At 38.7% G+C, this 21,875-nt stretch overlaps 1 protein-coding gene across 1 annotated transcript in view; it reads right to left on the minus strand.

The window, feature by feature from the left end:
• Window positions 1-21,875, minus strand: part of PTPRR (protein tyrosine phosphatase receptor type R) — a 139,004-nt gene that overhangs the window by 113,773 nt on the left and 3,356 nt on the right. Inside the window, exon 2 of the mRNA XM_015855940.2 lies at window positions 12,619-12,923. Within this exon, the coding sequence (XP_015711426.1) occupies window positions 12,619-12,923 (305 nt within the window). The remainder of the gene's footprint in view (window positions 1-12,618; window positions 12,924-21,875) is intronic.

Genomic DNA, 21,875 nt, shown 5'->3' on the forward strand with positions numbered 1-21,875 from the left:
TGTAGGACAGTCAGGAATGTTTGGCCTAGAGATACATTCCCTGGCTTAGAAATGCAGTCAGTGCTCAGTTGCCCTTAGGTTTCTATTTAACAGCACACAAGTATTGAGACACCAAAGTAGTTCTTATGCAGGAGGATTCCATAACTCAGTGCTAACACTGTGACTCCAATGGATTGTTTTTGGTTAGGGGTCACTGTCAGCTCATGTTCAGCCAAGCATCAACCAACACCCCCAGGTCACGTTTCACAGTCATCCAGTCACTCATCCCCAAGCCTTTTTATTGTGGCCAAAGTGCAGGACCTGGTATTTAGCCTTGTTGAACCTCACACTATTCACCTCAGCCCAGCAATCCTGCCTATCCAGATACCTCTAAAGGGCCTTCCTACCCTCAGGCAGATCGACACTACACCCCAACTTGGTGTCATCTGCAAACTTACTGAGGATACACTCAGTCTCCTCATCTAGGTTATCAATGGAGATATTAAACAAGATGGGGCCTAGTACCGACCCCTGGGGAATACCACTTGTAACAGGTTGCCAGCTGGACTTAACTCCATTAACCACTGCCTGTTGGGCATGGCCCTCTAGCCAGTTCCTTACCCAAAGAAGAGTATACCTGTCCAGGCCACAGGCAGCCAGTTTCCCCAGGAGAATACTGTGAGAGACTGTGTCAAAGGCTTTGCTGAAGTCTAGGTAGACTACATCAACTGCCTTTCCCTCATCCACCAGTCTGGTCACCCAGTCGTCGAAGGAAATGAGGTTGGTCAAGCACAACCAGCCCTTCATGAACACGTGCTGGTTGGGCCTGATCCCCTGGACACCATGCACATGCCATGTGATCTCACCAAGTTTTGTTCCAAAACTTTCCCCAGTACCAAAGTCAGGCTGATAGGCCTGTAGTTCCCTGGATCCTCCTTATGGCCCTTCTTGTAGATGGGAGGCACATCGGCAAGTCTCTAATCTTCTGGGACCTCTCCAGTTAACCAGGAGCACTGGTAGATGGTGGAGAGTGGCTCAGCAATCACTCCTGCCATCTCCCTCCGCACCCAAAGAAGGGTGGAGCCCATCTGGTCCCATGGACTTGTGGCAGTCCAGGTGGAGGAGGAGCACTTTAACTGCCTCCACTTGAATCACTGGGGGGTGTATTCTGCATTCCACCTCAGACTTTCAGATCAGAGCATAGAGTGCCCTAAGGATAACTGGTCTGCCCACTAAAGGCAGATGTAAAAAAGGCATTGAGGACCTCAGCTTTCTCCTTATCCTCAGTGGTCACATTCCCCACTGCATCAAGTAAGGGGTGGACATTTTCCTTGGTTCTTCTCTTACCACTGATATATTTGTAAAAGTACTTTTTATTCTCTCTTTAACTGCTGTGGCCAATCTAAATTCAAGTCGGGCTTTTGCCTTCCTAACTTCATCTCTGCATACCTTAGCAACTTCCTCGTAATTTCCTAAGTAGCCTGTCCCTGCTTCCAGAGGGCAAACAAATACCTGACTAAAAAATTCAGTTTTTCTAATACCCAGATACCCTGGATTTCAATTAAGACTCAAAGAGCCAAGAAGTGATGAGAAAGAACATCATAAATGATTTATGGATGCCCTACTTTTGTGTATAGTACATTTATTATTCTACTTAATGTATCCATATGGTTTTCTAATTCATTCATTACTGAAAGCCTCACATGACAGTTATTTCATTAAAGGCTATATCCATTTTCAGTCAGTTTCTTCAGGAAGCACATTTAAAAATTAAGATTACAATTGAATTTTTGATTTAGTGTATGGAATTCAAAGTATCTATATATTTAATTACTGTCCCATTACCCATTTCTAGACAAATCAATTGTTTGTTGTTGTTTTTTTCCCCCTGATAAACCATCAGTTGCTTTCTTGCTATTTCATGATCTGAGTAGTCCTTTAAATTCATGGTTAACATTTCCTTATTACTCCAATTCCAGTCGAGAATCTCTGGTTCCAACCACTAAACTAAAAGGACTGCTCCAAAACCAATGCCTCCTACTTTACTATACTGGCCCTTAACATCAGAGGTAGATGTTGGTGATACAGCAGTAGAGGTTGAACTTTCCCATCAGTATTCCATTACATTTTGTTGCCATGTGACAGATGGCAGAAGAAGGGTAGTCTGAGAGAATGGCATCTGACACAGAAGTGTGGATGAAGAAAAGATGTTGCATTTAATTCCTCCATGTAGAAAAAATTGCACTCACTGACATTCACAGACACTTGCTGAACATTTATGGAGACCAAATAGTGGATGTGAGCACAGTAAGGGAGTGGGTGGAGCATTTCAGCAGTGACGATAATGACATGAAAGACAATCCATGTTCTGGATGGCCACACAGATTTTACAAGGATGGCATGCAGACTCTTGTTCATTGCTGGTGAAAATGCATGGTATATGGTGGTGAGTATGTTGAAAAAAAAAGTGTTTTGTAGCTGATAATTTGCTCAATCATATAGTATTATTGTGCTCTTTGTATCTATTGTATATTCCACGGAAATGCATAGGAGGCATTACTTTCAGAGTGATCTATGTATGTATACAGTATGTAAAAAATGTGTTACCATAGCTAATAAGCACCTTCCATCATCCCAGACCAGCCATCCTCTGAGCTCTTCTGCCAGAGCTGATATAGAAATCCTTCAAACAGGTTTTGTCTTAGTAGGCTATGGACAAAGAGGACAAAGGAGAGAGGTCTGTAGCTGGTTTAAACACAGTCAAAGAAAAGGAGTGAGTATTTTTTTAATTTTCAGGTCAATTTCTATTGCCCATATATACTTCCAAAGGGGCTAATTAGGCAGAGCCACAGCATCCTGCCGCACCTGTACAGAGAATGTCTGTCTGGGATATGGGATTTATGGGATCTCTGTTTCATGTTCATTTTTCAGCATCACCTTAAGACAACAAAGATCATTTTGATAGTGTTAACTTCATTTTGCCTACAGAACAAAAATACCTTAAGAGAAAGGTATTTAATGTCATTCTTCCTAGCCCCAAACATCTGCATTTTAATTATCCACTATTATAAAACGGCATGATATGGTACCAGAAATAAAACTTATCATTTTTTTAATAAGAAATTGAAATATTTTGCCTGTTTGAAAGTATTACCCTCCAGAACTTTGTTCTTAATTAGACAATATGCTATGTGATGCTTGAAGAAAGCATATCAACAGTTTGGTTAAATAATGCAGAAAGATATAATTGTTGCCAGTATATCACATGATTATAACCGAAGTCATCTTTATCTATTTATGTTTTCAAAAAATCCCCGATGTTACTAGTATAGTTATTACCAGAAAAAATATAGCCTCTTATTCTAAAGTCATCTATTGGAAAAGAGCCAGTCCCCCCTCCCCCATAAATTAGCTTTAATCAATGACACAGTGTAAATCAAGTCCTTAGCATATTATAAGTGCAAAAATCCTGACTAGATTACCATTGATTTCTATACTGCAGTTTATGACACAATGACGATTCCCAAAGAGAATGCATATCCTCAGCCAAATCTGTACAAAGCAGACATTCCATTTTTATTCTACAACAACTAATACTGGCTGAAATGTAAGTCTGTTTCAATTCATGTTTAAATAAGCATAGATGTAACAGAAGCTGTCAACCACTTTCCTACGCTATTCATCATGATTATATTAGTAGTCTTGATGCATACCCACAACACTTTTCATAACACTTCTGCCATAGACTCAATTCAAAGCACCTTGTCCACTCAATGTATTTTTACAGCATCACAGAATCATTCAGGTTGGAAAAGACCTTCAAGACCACCAAGTCCAACCACATCCCAGCCATACTATCCTAACTAACAACTGTCTGTTAAAGCATGTCCCTGAGCACCACATCCAAATGGTTTTTAAACACGTCCAGGGATGGTGACTCAACAGCCTGCCAAGGGAGCCTATTCCAATGCTTCACAATCCTTTCTGTAAAGAAGTTTTTCCTGATATCCAACCTAAACTTACCCTCGTAGGGCATATTTTCCAAGCCCTTCACAAGCCTTGTTGTCCTTCTTTGGACCTGCTCCAGCACCTCAATGTCTTTTCTGTACTGAGGTGCCCAAAAGTGAAAACAGTACTCAAGGTGAGGCATCACAGTACTGAGTACTGTAGGATTACTTTCCTAGTCCTGCTCACCACACCATTTCTGATACAAGCCAGGATGCCATTGGACTTCTTGGCCACCTGGGCACGCTGCTGTCTCATATTCAGCCGACTGTCTATCAGTAAACCAAGATTCCACCAGTTTACTGTGCTGTAGAGTCAAATAAGAATTAGCTTCATTACAGAATGTCAGTCATAACTGACCTTCAAAGGCAGCATAGCAAAACATTACTTAAAATGCTTTTAGCAACAACAAAGACATACAAAGACTTTGTACCACTCTACTTACCTCCCTTGGTAATCCCCCTTTCCACAGCTTTTTCGAAACTGTAGGGACTGCAAAACCATCACTCAGCTGACAGTTATCTGATAATTTTCAAATTCCAATATCCTCCTAGTCTGTGCACTTCATTTCAGAATTCAATATTTCTTCGTCAAAGAGATGCTGAAGGACAGTAATATCTGATCTGTGAGGTTTTTTTAGGAGTGTGTTCAAAAGAAGATCTTCAGCTCCTAAAACTGTTTCTCTGATTCAGTACGTCACCATGTTTTAATCATATAATATATTCACGTAGTGATGATAAAAATGCATGTATTTTTAGAGAGCTGTTTTTGAAAGGCTTAACATTTAAGAGGTTACACGCAAAACCACATTATGAGGAATCTATTGAGGAACATTTGAGAAGCTGTCACTTTCCTTAACAACATCAGAAATGAAGAACCAAAAGGATCACTCCAGAGGCTGAATTGCCAGATCCAACAAAGCATTGACTGAGAAGGAAACACATGCTTCTTGCTGTCTTTTTATCTGAGTACACTTCATCTGCCTTTTAAATGTTACTGTAGGGAAATTTGGCTTTCCACAAAGATAGTTCTCTGAGGGCTCTAACAGAAGCTAAAAATAAATAAATAAATAAATGTAAAAAGTGTGCTTCTTCAGCCTTTAGTCCTAAGCACATCAACACAGTACATAGATTTACTGCAGTGAGTTGTCAAAATACTTATTTGTTAATGGATGGGTCTCATGATCACAGCAAGTCATTTGGTTCATGTCTAAATTTGCATATCAGGCCCCTGTGAATCCAGTGATGGCAGCTGGAAAGGAACTCTTCCTTTCCTTAGTCATATTTAGGCAGTAACAGCATTCAGCTTATCATAAAAGGAAAACAGAACATAGATCTCAGTACAGTGATCTCCCAGACTGCTGACATGCAAGCCTGTCTGTACTGCTCAGTAGAACTGAGTCTGTATATTTCCAATCACAAAGGGATGCATGACCAGCTCAGAAGCCAACACCCGAAGTACAGCCAGTGTATTGTCATAAAAGAGGCAAACATTGGGCAGGGATGGAAAATCCACTGCAGCCTAAAGCTTTGCGTCTTTTCTCCTGGAAGTCAGTACAGTATGGTGCAGAAACTGCTCAGAAGAATATTTCAAACAGAGAAATAAATGTGACCATGTAATAAGGAGGCAGCAGGGGACTGTTTGCTTTTATTTTTTTCTCTCTATTTCAAGGACTAAATCAAAACACATTACAGAAAAATTTGTACTGGATCAGCCTATGATCAACACAACTTTGAATTTTCAGTTAGCTTTTTTTCTTCCTTTTAAGTCAAAGAAATGTGATTGTGAAACAAGGGCTACTCTGTACCCCTTTGTTTAGTGACTAAATCAAGTGAAATGGGAATGACTCAGATTCAGTTCTCCCTTTATGCTCTTTACAGCAAGGCTTTGAGCCAGGCCTTTCACACCTGAGCATGCAGACTTTTTCTCATATCAGAGATCCCCCACATTTTTAAGACATTTTGGAAAAGCTTAAACAAAAGCGAGAATCTTTGATTTGGCTGCAACTGCTGCTGAATTCAATCCAATTTCATGGGAAATCTCTGTTTTGCCAAAAAGGATTTTATCAATTTAAAAGTTTTCCTGAAGGAAAAAACAAACAAACAAACAAACAAATAAATAAATTGAAAACAAAAACAACAAAACAAACAAACAAAAACATAGACAGATCCCTTTCTTCTACACAAGTATCTACTTTATAGCTGAGACTGGCCGATTACATTCACATGCAGCTAAAAGAAGTACCAACAGTTGACACTTATCTCTTTCCTACAGATGAACTATGCAGTATTAACTGCTGAGGAAGGTCTAACATTGAGTTTAAAAGCATAAAACATGTCTGCTTCTAAAATCCAGCTTTCATTTAACTGAGCAGCTCGTGAAGAAACTGAAATGACTTCAAGAAACATCTTCCCTTTATTGAAAAATGACGGGAAAGGAAAACTTTGTGATCAAAGAGGATCTGAGCAATATAAGAAAGACATGACTAGCTTTTGTTCAAGTTTAACATCTCACTGTATGATACAGAAAATAACTCTGAAGTTGCCAGCAGTAAGTTAATCAATTAAAGCACTGAGTTGCTGAATATTCCACTAACATTCTATTAACATTTTGCCAGCTGGATGACAAAAAAATGCCTTAAGGAAGCTTTAGTGCAAGTTACAACATAATGCAATCTTTCCTGTTTTCCACAAAGATGACAGCAAACACAATACCATGATAATGGAACAGCATGCAATTATCCCTGCTGAAGTGCACAGAAGGAAGCAGAAAGCAAATGAGGCCAACTAATGCAAACTCTCTAGATTTCTTTGTGCAAACAAAATCCAGAATGACAGAGCTGCAGGCTACTAGGTCTATTTGAAAGTGTTGCTGCAGACATGTTGGGCCTAGTGCAATTACTTAAGAAAGGACTAAGATAACAGTGTCCATCCATCTTTAATTGGAAGGTGTTCTTGAGTTCAGAAGCCAGATACTGTGAAGATCTGGTCATGACATAAAGGGACACAGCAGCGATTATAACTAAGGGTACTGACTGACACTGCTCACTGTTGCAATGTGTGACTAACGTTTAGAGGTTGTTAGCAATTTAGCACTATAATTATAATAAGATCTTAAAACTTCAATGTTGATCAGCACAGCACTTGTTTTCTGTTGTTTCAAGTATTAGACAAATGTACAACCAGGAAGCACAGAGGGACCATTTGATATCTTGTTGGATTTGGAGATCTTACTCTGCAGAGATCTCTTCTGAGAAGTTATTGCAGATACACAATCTTTTACTCATGTTTCCTCTGCCAGACTCAATGCCAGTCTCCATCTTGGGCTGGCTATGAGGCCTCAGTGGCAAAAAGTGCAGAGGGATCTATAACATACACAGATCCACATCTATCCCAGTGAAAATAAGGACACTGCCATACTGTGCATAATAGGAAGATAAAATTAACATTTTGAATAGCTTCCTAACTAACTGTACTTGGTTGGTCACTCAGCATAGCGTGTCACACAACACATGATGGAAGTCAGACAGGTCGTGAGCAACAGTAACACAACACTTGCTTTCAGAAACTGCTCAAAAGTAAGAACATCCGCAGCCATCACTTAGCTCCCTCTCCTCTCGTGCCCCAAGCCACCCAAATTAAGATGTACTTCTGGTTCGTAATGTCCTAAAAAATATAACCTACAGGGTAAATAGTTTGGGGCTTAAAATGACTGGAAGGACTGAATGAGCCCATTTATTTATTTATTTAATCAAGTTCTCCTACAATTCTTCTTGTGTCATTCCAATAAAACCAGTGATAAGAAAAAAGAACATTTTATGGTCTGGCTCACTTTGATCAGTCTTCAAAGTAGCAAGACTTCATCAACAGTAAGTCCTGAAGGAGGATGGGGCACAACATTCCATTTGAGAGAAATGAGGATGGGACAGGCAATGTTGAAGCCATAAATTGACAAAAGTACCAATAATTAGAAAAAATAGATAATTCCAGAAGGAAAAGATGTGGGGAATAATGAAATAAAATATAAGAACAAACAAGGTAGCTGAGTTCCTGGTCTTTGACATCAATAGTTAAACCACGTGCATCTGGAAACATGGAACTGATGGAGGAATAAACATATACATGTAAAGCTGTGTCAGTAAAGAAGAAAAAGCTTATTTGGGTTAGAATTGTGCTAGACAGATTAACAGGCTACCAATAGGCTCGTTCATATCTGGATTTATCTGATACTGACATTCATGTGCTCTATTCTTCTCGATCCCACCTCAGCACACTTCCATGTTTTCAGCTTTTTAAAGGTAGAAGGCTCAAACACTGAGGACAAAATAGATCTAATTGTATGGCAGAGCTGCAGATACGAGTTCAGTTTTACACAGAAGGCCATGGAAATGGAAGGAGAAGCAGTGCATGGCTGTCTGTGCATCTTATGTCCTACTGACATTAGCTGAGAGAACATCTAATTAAATCAACACAATTCAGTAACACTCGTGTAAACCAAATGAAACTGAAGGGATGCACTGAATTTTAATCTATCACACAACACTATCACATCTATAAGCAACAAACATGGAGATACAGATTTCCACTGTAGTAGTACTGAAGGATGAAGGGAAAAAATGATATAGTGAGCAAATTTATTGGCTTTACAATTCTGAAATATCCTACAGTGTACAAGTGAAGAATGCATCTGAGAAGCTTAGTCCAATATTAGCACACCTCTACTATGAAGTTATTCCACTTTTCTCTCAAGTTCACTCCTTACTATGTATACACGTAGGTCACTCTGAAAGTAATACCTCCTATTCATTTTCAGTGTAATGGAGTATTGGTGGGAAGGTTCAGCTTCTTCTGCCATACCACCAACATCTGCCTCTGCCATCATGGGCCAGTGTAATACAGTACTAGCCATTACTTTTGGAGCATTCCTCATTTTAATGTTGCGGAAAGAAACATTTTTAATAAGTGTGTATATACATATTTATGATCTCTGTGTACTGCCTTGACCTTTGTGATGCTCATATTCAGTACTGGAAAGACTTGAAATAAACACAAACCCTCTTGGAGAATTTGTTCATTTTACTTCTAACTCTCTAACATGCACCATTTCTGAGATCCAAACAAAACCCACAGAAATATGAAGTCTTAAGTTTAATCAAGCAAGTAATGCTAATTAAGTAATGCCTTATATTAACCATGTAAATTTTAGATGAGTGGTCTCATGTACTCCTGAAAGACAGCTAAACAGAATGTGTGGCTACACACAGACATGCTTCAATAGGATCTCAGTTGTCCTCGCTTTCCTCAACAGAACATGAGCATGAAAGGGAAAAAACAAGAATCTGGTATTGGGTAACATGACAGAAAGCTCCCAGCTATAGAAAACTTACTCCCAGAAAATAAATTCCTCTTCTTCCTCCCTCCAGCAGACAAGCACTACAGTTTTCCCAGGTTCAGCAATATTAGTTCTTAACATGCGTTCTTTACTGGTACGGTCACAAAACATCAATTTTCAACACAACACCTGCAGAATTCTTGGCTGCACAGAGCTCTTCTGTGCATTGGCAACATTTTGCTTGTCAGATGGCCTACTCCTTAGCACAAAATGTAACCTTGCAATTGTTGCGCGTTAGCCATCCATTCACTCTACCTTTCCAGCTCCATCATGGAGAAAATGGACCTCAGGTCACTGAAATTAGATTGAATTCCTTTTCCGCCCCTCTGAAAAGCTGCAACAGCACTGATTTATTTAAAAAAATAATTCCCCTTGCAGGCTTTCATACTAAATCACAGTGTGCACCAGTCATGTAACTGAATTACAGGAAGCATTAACACCAGCAATTGCCCTTTCAAGTTGAGCAACCAACAACATTGCTACAGGCTGGAACAAGAATGGTCAGCCAGGGCAAAACAACAAATGCTGCCACTTGCCCTACAAAACAAAATCCAAAAAGCAGCAACAAGCAGCAAATGCTCATTCAAAACATGCGTGTATTCAAAACAAAACAGACTCCCTTGGCAACAGAATTAAGATTACAATCTACTTAATGGGCAATTTGTCAGGGAGAATCTAAACATCCAAGTGCAGAGACCTGGAAGAAGCAGGGCTGTGCTTGGATGATGGCAACCACCCTGCTGTGGGACAGCTGTCCTTCTGGGGAAGACACCTTCAACATTTTTATTGTGCGATTACTGAGCTGCCCAGGTTGCTCTGTGCTTTAAAAAATATGCTCCCCAAAAGCCTTTTTCTTAAAGGATGGCATTTAAACCCAAATAAAAACACTGTCTTTGAACACACCTAGAGTAAGTTCAAGATCCGCTTTCATTTTACAGTCAGCTCATGTTGTTGCTTTGCCCCCTAAAGCACATATGGTTCTCAGCCAGACCAGAAGGCTTCAGAGCAGGAGCTCCATCCTGCAAATCCAGTAGCAAAGCTTGAGACTGAGGTTGCTTAATGAGAACTTAATGTAGATTTAATAGATCTTTTTCTTTCTTTCTTTTTTTTTTTATTTAAATGTGTTGCCAATTGAGAATCTACCTCATTTAGGTTCTAATGAAGGCACAGAGCCAGTCAGCTAGAACCAGGGCAGCCCCAGAATATTTTGTATGATTTTTGTAACTGAAGTTGAGGACTTTGATTCTCCAAAAACACGCAAAGCTCTTCTAAAACAACTATTAATGTAACAGTGTCATTTAATGGGGAAAAAAAAATAATAATAAAAAAAATTTAAAAAAATAAAAAAAAATTAAAAAAAGAAAAATTTAAAAAAAAGAGGTTATGTATATTCCAAACTCTGCCCTTTTCAGGTTCTATCTTCACGGGAGGTGAAACAATGCTTGGTATAGGAAAAGAGGGCAAGAACCTTCACTTAGGAGCTGGCCTTGCTGGCTGTGATGACCTTGTTTGGCATGTCTTCCAGATCAGTACCATTCAGCTTTGCTATGGACAGCTGACATGACCCCACTGAAGCAAAATTGTCAGTGCCTTGTTTTTCTCTGAAATGGACTGCAGTAGCATACTTGCATACAGCTGAGCCTGTTCCTGATTATGATAGCCACTTACCTCAAATTAGGAGATCTTGACTGTGGAGGATGCAAAGAAGCCCAGAACATAGAGCTTTCTGAGGACAGGTCAAGCTGTGAAGTAAACATTTAAAGCAGAGCCAGCCTCTCCTCATTGCTCAGTGCCAAGACAGGAGACACTGGGCATAAGTAGTATGGTAGATTCCCTCTGAACACCAGGCAGCATTTCTGTGCTGTGCAGAGACAGAGCACTGGCACAAGCTGCCCAGATCCTACAGAGTCTCCTCCCTGGCAATGATCACAAGCCACCTGGATGTGGCCCTGGGCACTCCGCTCTGGTGGCCCTGCTGGGCAGGGGTTGAGCAGATGGGCCAAGAGGGCCCTGCCAACCTAAGCCACTCTGTGATACTGTGAAAGGAAATAGTATTCTTTGACTATTAGCTAGCACTTACTGCACTCCAATAACCTCAGCATGTTATACAGAAAGCTACTCTGTGTGTTCATGAGGGCAGATCTGCGGAAGTACCAACAACAGATGGAACTCTGTCAGTTCTGTAACACTTCCTGCGCTAACATCTCCCAGTGCTGCATAGCCTGTCTTCTTTCCTTGTTTGCAAAGACCATTCTTTTTTAAGCATCTTTTGAGAAGATCAATTTTCAGAATTAAGAAAATAGCTGCTGACTGTAATTAGTCACATTGTTTCAGTTTAATATTTATTAGTTAACTGTAATGAGGGAGTGAGCCGTTATGAATGGTAGCTCTTCCCTCAGAAGGAGGAAAAGCCCAAGCCTGATGCTCTTCAGTGCAATCAGACAGGGTTAACCGTGCACCAGGATGAGGCAGAGCAGTGCCTGTGCAGAATGCATGCAGAATGTGCTACAGTCTCCACAGAGGACAGTTCCACTGATATTGTCCTGCTCCTGGCATGAAGAATGAAGATGCAGCCATGTGGCATTAGTGTATGGTTCCAATGGCATGCCCTCCAATACAGGAAGGACTGCTGCCATCACCTTCCTAAGAATGGGAACGATCACAAAGGAAAATGGGCAAGATCACACAGGTAACTGAAAAAGGAATGTCCCAGACCCCAGAAGGAACATATGTGCCGTACACCAACAAAAACACTCTTAATTTTTGCAATACACAGACTTCCTCTCAAACAGCTTGTATGCATAATGGCAGATATGCTAAAAAAACCAGAAGTGAATGAAACCTTTTCGTCAGCTTTTTAGAATCTCCCTGCCTCTGTAGAACTCTTCCCAAGAGCATTTTCTTGTGACCAACACAGAATAAATATAAAAACCACTCAGTAAAAGCAGAGAAAATACAAATTGAGAGGATTAATGGAGTCTGAAGGAAAGGTAAATTCAGACAGGCTATATTCTGCATTGATTCATCAGATTTCTTGTTGGTCACAGTGAGGTCATACAAATGCAAGTTCTACTAAAATGAAGAATGGCAAGATCTATGGTAATTAGTTATATGTAGATGATCACCCAGGATGAAGAATATGAACTTTGGATGCACAGCTTTAAAATCTATATCTCTCTATAAGCACATTTATTCACACATTTATTCACAAAACAACTCCAGAAACATAAAAAAGGCACTTACCACAACAATCACATTCGTTGCAGGAATGGGAAGATTTTCCACTTCCAAGTCTTGACCTGTCATAGCTAATAGATTGAGGGATGGGTCGTAGGCAGGTCTAGGAAAGGTTGACTTAACAACTATTGCAGGGTGCAGCTTGTTTATTTTGGTATGGGAAGAAGAATGGAAATGTTGTTTGGAATTCTTATAACTATCTGTATCCAGACTTTTTTCCAGACTCTGCACATGGTGATAAATGAACACAGGTTTCCCACTCTTTCGCTGATGAATTGTCAAGAAGTGGTCATTGTCTCCAGAAAAGCAGCCTGAAAAAAAAGAAAAGAGTAGGTTTAGAAGGTTTCTCTTAGGTAGTTTGTGGGTGATTCAGGAAATCTGATGAGATCTTTGGGTTCTACGAGATTTGGAAAAATTACTTGATAAATAAAAGAATTCCCTTGAATGCAATTTCTACAACAGTAGCTTAATAACATCACAGAGAGTCTACTAAGTATGTTAAATATATTACATTCTTACATTTATTTTTACAGAGTTTTTTCAAATGTTGTTTTTCTGGTCAAGACTTCATTTCACAAACGATGTACAGGAGAACACCTGCTGAGCCAAGTCCAACTTATGTGCTGTTGAATACTTCAGTATTGAAACACATGTGGTCCACTTTCTAATACACTTAATCATCTAGTAATAACAAATTGCTTTTGCAATCATCATTCATACATGGGAACTGAGGAAAAAAATGTCAAAAACTAGATAAAAAATCATACTTAAACATGTAAGAAAGAGAAGTACAGATAAGATACCTGAGTCCAGAAACACAATTCTGCATTACCTGGTCAGCTGCCACTAATTGTAGAACTTCCTGAGCTCCATGAGAATCTCAGCTACAGCTGACTTTGCAGACTCCCTGGCAGAAGGTATTTACCACTTTATCACTAGGCAACAGCATACAGAGCATATATTCATCTCCGTTACATCTCCATTTGTGTAAAGGAAGGAGGCTGTCACTCACCAAACCTTCCATGTTGTTGCCATCAAATACCCCACTAACCATATTAGGAAGCCGCTATGGAATACAGGGAATGCTCACCACCCTGAGCCTTGAGGCTGCTCCACTGCTCAGAACAAAATAAAGCAATGAAGATTCAGTAGGCCAGAGGAAGACCAAGAAAATAACCATTGGTCTTTGCACACGTAGCTGAGACATACAAGGAGAGTGCTAGGAATCTTATGCCACAGGTGTGTTGTTTCTTCCTTTTGTAGTAAGTAATCAGAGGGGAAACTACATGAAGAGTACCTGAAGCAGGGATCTTATCACATATGCTGGTCAGACTAGGGGGCCTTACTGTCTCTAGTGCAAACTCTTGCTGTGAGACATCCCATAGCCAATCATTGCCTGGCCAGCCAACAGAGCAGCTGGCTCTCTGCATAGGATATAGAGGTACGTGTACTTAGTCACATCTTGCATACAAAGAATTCCTTCAGATTACATGCTTTAAATTGACTTTAAATTGTGCATTAATAAAGCAAAAAGTTTTATTTTGATAGTTTAAGTATTTCCTAATGATGCCCTTTTAAAAAAGGAACCATAACTAAAATATTATTTTATTTTTTATTTTGTGTGGGTGAAGCCTGATGAATCTTTAGTTCCTTTATGAAGAACAGAATAGTTACAGGAACCCAGCTGAGGTTCTAGGCTGGAATACAAGCTGTCTCACTGAGCAGAAAAATAAGCAAGGATCGGCTTCTTTAGAGATAGAGAGTAACTGAAGCTGAATTAGTCACCTCCTGGATGAGTACTTTAAGAAACACACTGCAGTGCAAAAGGGACTTTCTGTTCTAAGAGAACTGAACCCTGCTCTGCTCATCTTGGAATTTCCTACTCAGAAGCTGTTGGAGTTAATAGGAATGTTGAACTGATGCTCTGTTATTTAGTTAAAATAAATTAATAAATCAACATTGTTTTAATTCCCTTAATGAGCTGTGAAGAACAGCTCCAAACCAACTGCATGTTTCAATTCAGGTTGTACAAGAAATCATTTTGTTCTATTCAGACTGATTTTTGCCTCTGATTTTTTTTTGCTTCTGTAAGCAAATCAAAATAATCAGCCATTTGCAGAGCTCTACCCGCTGCCCTTAGGAGATTTCAGTGTAGGTAATTACATTCTGTTGACCTAATTTCCTCACGAAATTTGAGTTAGGAAAATAAAGGACAATTTCTTATCTGTGCTATAGTATTGCTGTGCATCATTGGGGACTGTATTCTCTGCCAAAGTGTGTCCATGTCAGTAGGCAGCGAGGCAATTCATAACATACATGAGCAGAAAATCAATAGGAAGAAGACAGAACACAGAATCAAGCATTCTGCAGCGCACTTCCCAAAATAAGGCAGAATGCAAAACCCAAGGCTATTATTTTAAATGGTAAGTACAAACACTGGCAATTTCTAGATGACCACTGAGGTCACATATGGACAGCTGTTGTCAAGTTGTGTTGGGAAGATGACTGAGAGTAGGAAAAAAAAAAAGAAAGAAATTGCAGAGTATGGTCTTAAAGATAGCTGAATTTCAGAGCTTGCTAAGCTTTCTGGGTTCTCATTCAGCTTCTTAAAGCTTGGCTTCATTGATAACATTCTGAGGGCTGGTCTTAACTCAGCAATTACAGAGTTTTATGAAAAGCAAAGTGAAAATGAGGGAATATCAGTGCTTCTCATACACTCTTTACCAGATTTTTTAATTCATGTCTCTATCACAGGAAATCAATATTCCAAAACTAAGCAAATGCAACATACAGCAATGCAACTACAAACACATTTTGTGTCTGTGGTTCCTCTTAGTTTCTTCAATTACTACTCATTTGTTGCTGAGAGAATGAAAATCCATTTCTCCAGGAATTCTTCATTTTACATATCTTCCTCACTTCCATATGCCAAACCCCCCATTTTATTTCATTTATTTTTATTGAAAGAAGCAGAAAACACAATTATTGACAAAAATTCTTCTCTGAATAATATTAAGATAAATCTCAAGCATGATACTGATTGAATTCAGAAAAAAAAAACCCTGAATGGTTAGCTTATTTTTGATATATCACTAGTTTAAGGAGTCCTCCAAGAAGCTCACCTGCTCACAGACATCTGTACTTTTTATAGTAGCATCACAATTTGTCCCAAAATCCCATCACTCTGCCATTACAAAGTTAGCACCATGGCAGCACCACAAAGCACTGCAGCAGGTTCAATACATAATCCATTGCAGCAGTCTTTCAAGATGGAATGCAAAATATATTTGGTAGTGGCTTATCCTGCAGAAATGAGAAATGAACCAGTCTAATTACACAACATACTCTCTGCACTCACACAAATCTATTTTTACCAGCTGACAGCACAAGTTCAAACATGTTCCAAGAAAATTACTGGGCTGAATCTGATTTTCTGAGAAGGCAACTTAGCCCTAATAATTTAAGCAGGTTACATGCATTCATAGCGCCCAGTGTGAAAACTTCATTTATCTCAGTAGACTGTGGATGATACCCCAAACAAGATCAGACTTTCCTAACAGTCTGCTATCTGTGCCTCAAGTGACCTTGGCAGCAGGCCACCATTGATCCTCTGGCAGAACCTCTGGCTTCTTCTTAATCTGATGAATATTATTCCTTGACACCCCTAAATTTCAGTTCTGAGAACAAACATTGTGCACCAATGATGCATTCAGAGACATAAGTCATGAGAAACACCAGCGCTCCTGCTACACATTGCCTGCAAATTTTGCTAGTCTCCATCCCTTAAGAAGAAGATAGGGATTCTCTTCTCCTTCCCATATCTAGTTCTGTATCCACACATCAAAAACAAGTTCATCTTTATTGCCCCCAGGGAAAACATCAGAACCAAAGTAGCAAAATATGATAGCAAAAAGTGATTTTGGTATCTTTTAAGCTTCAGCTATACCAGTGTAAACAGGGATTCAGAAAATGAGACTTAAGACAAATCTCAAAAAACAGAATTCCTATAAGAGTTTCTTCCATAAGCTTAGAAAATTTGATTCTAAAGTGAATTTTTATATTCTAGTCACATTACCCTGTTTGAACTCTATTTCAGAGAATTATTCTTCATGACGGATTTGTATCCAGTACTTATATCACTCTCTAAGTAGAATAATTTTATTCCTTCTCCTAAAAATCCTCCCCATACTGGAAGTCTTGTCCTGGAAGTGGGGGGAGAAGCACAAAAATTAACTCATGAAAATAGATGGGCAAATCAAAATACTAGATAGATAGCTCATGCTACTGTACCTGTCTTACACTACAAATGTGTATTATGTAGGCAGAAATGAAAGCCATGTAATAAATAAATAAATAATAGTAAATTTAATCCAAATGATGTAGTAGGTACTTTCGACTATTCCAGTTGGTCTCTGCTTAACAGAGAAATCCTAGGACTGACCTGACTCCCTGTATAGACTTAGAGAACCGACATTTTATTTGAAACCAATTTGCCAGAAAATTGTTACAGACTGCCAGTTCCCAAACACCTTCACTTTCTCTAAAATGGACAGACAAAAAAAACTGAAGATAGTCAAGACCCATTAAGAGGTCAGTAACAGAACAGAAAGGTTTTCTTGTTTTAAGACATAAAAATATCATAGCTCTACAAATATTTATCTCTTGAGTCCAAAACCAGAATTTTATTCAATCAGGAAAGGAGAGTCCCAGTGGGACATAAAATTTATTGCATTCTTGATGGGGCTAAGATAATGGTGTTTAAAGTCTTGATGTCTGTCTGGAAAAACAATTTGTGGTCATTACTGTACGTCTTATTATCTCCTTTAATCCAAATAACTTAGATTCATAATAAAGTAGGTTCTTCAACATTCTCTAATTCTTTATGTTATGTAATAAGATGTATATAGTATATTCACCATTTGTAAGTAGTGCAGTCACCCCAAACTTACCAATAGCACTTCTCTGCTCTACAAAATTAGTAAGCAAAATACGCAAGTGAATATAGACACACAGCGCATCAATCTTAGAACTCACACTTGAAACTGTAACTAGTATTTATGTAATACTGAAGTCTCTTCAGAATTCTAGATATCTTGATTTACTCCAAGACTGAAATTTTTAAAAAGCTGTAGACTGGAGGGAAGGAAAAGGCAGAAAATGTATAGTCATTTAATGAGGGAAAACTGCGCTGAAAATTGAATGATTGGTTTCAAAGATAAATTTAACTTAAAAGCAGTTTGAGTTACAGTACTTAATGCTATTGCCAAATAACTTCTCATTTTCAGTAAAAAGACTTACTGATCTTAGATAATTAAATTCTGTATCCTGATCTCCACATTCCTTTTTTTCCCCCTCTCTGTAGCTTACTGTTCTGAATGATGTACTTTGTCCCATACAACTTTCCTTCACACCTTATAGACTAGCCTCAGGCTTTGGACAAGCTCCACGCTCCTTGACCTTTTGCACAATGGTTCATTTCTTCTGAAACAGTTGACCAGAATCACTACAAGATGCAGAACAACATACTTATGCAAATCTTTGATCAATCCTCTTCAATAATGCCAGTGCTCCTACAGCTGGGAGATTTCACTGCCTGCTTATCCTTAGTTCATTGAGATGGAGTTCTCTCTGGTCTGTATGTAACAGCCAAATAGATATTGGCTTAGAAGGAGGTAAAAAATATACATATCCCTCTTACAATATGTGGTAAATTGCTTAATATCATGCTTTTATGATAAGCCATTTATGAGCATGGATCTAACCCTTAGGGGTCCAGACAACAAACATGCTTAGGAAAATGCTAACTACAAGTAATTTCTAGACATGGGATAAATACTACCATACCTTTAAAGGATTTCTGGTTTTTTGTTTTTTGGGGTTTTTTTTCTGGGCTATGAAGTTTTTCCCTTATTGTGCAGGCAAGGGAATGTTATTTTAGCTGTAACTTCAGAAGATAGAGAAGTATATTTCTTCATGCCTGTCTCATCTATCTTAGTGGGAAAAAAAAAAAAAAACAGAAAAAAGAAAAAAGAAAAGATTTAGAAAGATTTAGCGTATCAAGAGAAGTCAACATATCTGATGGGAAATCAAAATGTTTGAAATGATGTTGAAGCACAAAGGAAAACAAAAGCTGGCTGAAAGCAATATGCCTTGCATTTGTACTGTCTAGTTAACAGTATGTCTTACTGTCAGCAAAGTAGTACATCAATCAAACCTAAATTTCATTAGGATAGGCTATAGAGCATTAGCCAGAAGCAAACTACTCTTTAGCAAAGTTGGCCAAGAACTATTAGAAGATTCTATGATATGACTTCACCATTATTCAGACAAACCAAACACGCTTTCAAAAGTTTTTGCATGAGGACAAACAGGCAAACCTGAAAAAGAGAAAATATGGTTTTGTAGTACATATTGGAAGTTTGGGATCTCATCCATGAAAATACTTTCCTAAGTATTGTAGCCTTTGTACTAGACAGACTTGTATGCTGTAAAATGTTTCCATGGTTCAGAGAAAAATAACAAAACACAGACCCTGATCAGATCCATCCTTCATGCCACACCTTTTTCTTAAGACAAACTGTTAAAGCAACACCGATGAAGCTTGTTAAAGCAACACCAATGAAGCTATCTCCTACACAAGGCAGGCTGTTAGTTCTAATAACTGCATGGCTTCTCACAACCTCTTTTAGCTAAAAGAAGCTTCTCCAGCACCTTTACATCCAAAGTCTTGTTTATAGGCAAAGAGGAAGCACACCTCATACATGTAAATAATGCCAAGAACTGACTGATAGCAAAAAATATAAAGGTCTAGTTCAAGAAGCATCAGATCCAATTAGATTGAATGCTTATACACAGAAAAAGTCATAGTAATAGCAATAATAGAATGACATTTGCAGCACACATATATTTCCTAGCTTTTATCAATTTTCCTTGTGTTATGCTCACCCCTCTACTGTTTCTTTGGATCCTAAGGTTGGTGTTTTCACACTGGCATTGGCAATGGGGAGATGTCTGGGACAGTTGTCAGCACCTGAGTCCTTCACCAGAAGGAACGTGATCTTCATGCTAATGGTTTCTTCCTCCTCTCTTGTTCCTTCCTCTTAGGTTCACATATATACAAATACTTGTTCACTAGCATGCACTCACAACCCTCTTCTTCTTCAACTGGCCTGCAACAACATGAAGGTTGCATCTACAACAGGGAAGTTGCACTGTAATTTATGATCTGGTGTCATGTTAGATAATATTTCTTTGTTCTCTTTCTCAGTCCCTAAAACCAACTATGTTAAGCCTCTTGTCCGCCCTTTTAACTGACTATGACAGAGTTGCTGATTGCATAACTTGTGCTCCAGAGATTACCATCCTCACTCCACAGGTCTCTGTCCTTTTACCAGGCCCATGTGTCTCTACAAAACCTGTTTATGTTAGAGTCATAAATATCTCATTCTAAATAGAACAGCTGCTTGTTACTGCTATCTAGATATGCTTATAATTGTATCACAGAAAGACAAACATGAGGAAAGCAGATAAAGAGACTTGGTCAATTAAAGAAATTACTGTTACAGCTAATCTAGGTCAACAAAAGTTCAGGCAGAGCAGGTCTGACAAGCCTCAATCATGAAGCCTTGCAAACTAGGTACAAAGCTTTTATCTTTGCTTTTAGTAATGGCAATACTGCACTACAGAGTGGCCAGGTTATAGTCCTATGTAGGTAGGGTTCTGTGCTTTCCTAGAAGATCCAACAATCAAAAGGCCTGGCCTTTTGCATGGAATGAATAGTGCCTATTGCATGTCCAAAATTTAGAGCTGAGCTAACACAGAACAGGACAATTGTAAAAACTGAAATAATGTTTTGATTTGCCTTTGAACAAAATATTCAGAACTTCTGATGGAAACAAAAAGTTCAGACAAAATCAACATTGATGAAATCTCTGTGCATGTATGGGTGTGCACATGCACACGCACACAGATACATACGCTTTCTTTTCTCTACATGTGTGAGAGAGAGAAAGAGAGGGAGTATGTCAGAAAGAATTGCAAGGAGTTCTTTCCTTTTCTAATAAGTAGTCTGCTAAGAATAGAAACAACTGAAAATTATAAAATTATTCTTGTTCTTTTTTTTTTTTTTTTTTTCTTTCCTGAATCTGTCCTTCCCATTAGAAAAAAAAAAAACAAACAAAAAACAAACAAAAAAAACACAAAAAAAACCCCAAAAAAACCACAAAACAAACAAACAAAAAAGGCTCTGACCCAAAATATCTACAGCTATAGTGTGTTAGAATTAAGCACAAGCCATATCTTTTTCAAAAAGGCACTTTACATCTCACTTTATGGGCTTGTTGCCTGATATGTCAATATTGAAACTGGATACTACAGACAGTTGCTTTCAGTAGGTCTACTCATGTGAATTAAGAGATGAGCCATTGGTCCCAAAGGCACTTAAGTATTCTGCCATACTCATATGTCCTGGCATTGATGCACTATATAGTGTCACATTAGACTCTTTCTTTCCAGAATGTGTGAGAAGGTGCTGCAGCAATTTCCATTTTTTTTGTTATTATTGGCATTTTCCAAGCATAAGTGGTGGATTAATTTTATTCTGCATAATGTGAACACACAGTATATCCAATGGAAATCAGTAGCTGGTATGAAGGGAAGTCAGACTTGGTTTTAAGGTTTTGACATATTTTTGGGGGGTTTATTTGTTTGTTTTTGCTGTAATTTTGCTCTAGATCACACCAAGGATTGCTGAGCAGATTTTATTAAGCTTCTCCTAGCTCTTATTCCAAAGTCAAGCTAAAAATCCTGCTGGACAATGACAGTGCTTCATGGATTGAGAGCTGTGCCCTTCCTCCTCACCACACTAGCAGGCCCCAGGACCATGGACAGGACCACAACCACAGAGATAGACCAGAGAGACAATTCCCCACGAGCCCAAATCATGGCTTTTAAGCAAGGCTCCTGCATTACTCTCTGGAGAAGCTGGAACCAGCCTTTGCTGTCAGAGACATTGCAGTCTTCTCATAATACAATAAATGAAATTATGGTGAGATTCCAAGATCACAAACCTCAATAATTTCCTAATGGATGTACTGAACATAATCCTCTCATCAATGCTGCCTTTCAAAATTATGAACAGCAAGAATTTCCACATGTAGAATACATGTCTAAAATCTCCTCTCCAACTATCTCTTCAAAAATAATTTGAATCTACATACTGAATTATAAAACTGCTTTTCCCCAGCTGAACTTTTAAAAAGACA

Source organism: Coturnix japonica, chromosome 1 (assembly GCF_001577835.2).
Source record: "Coturnix japonica isolate 7356 chromosome 1, Coturnix japonica 2.1, whole genome shotgun sequence".
In the NCBI taxonomy this organism is placed as follows: domain Eukaryota; kingdom Metazoa; phylum Chordata; class Aves; order Galliformes; family Phasianidae; genus Coturnix; species Coturnix japonica.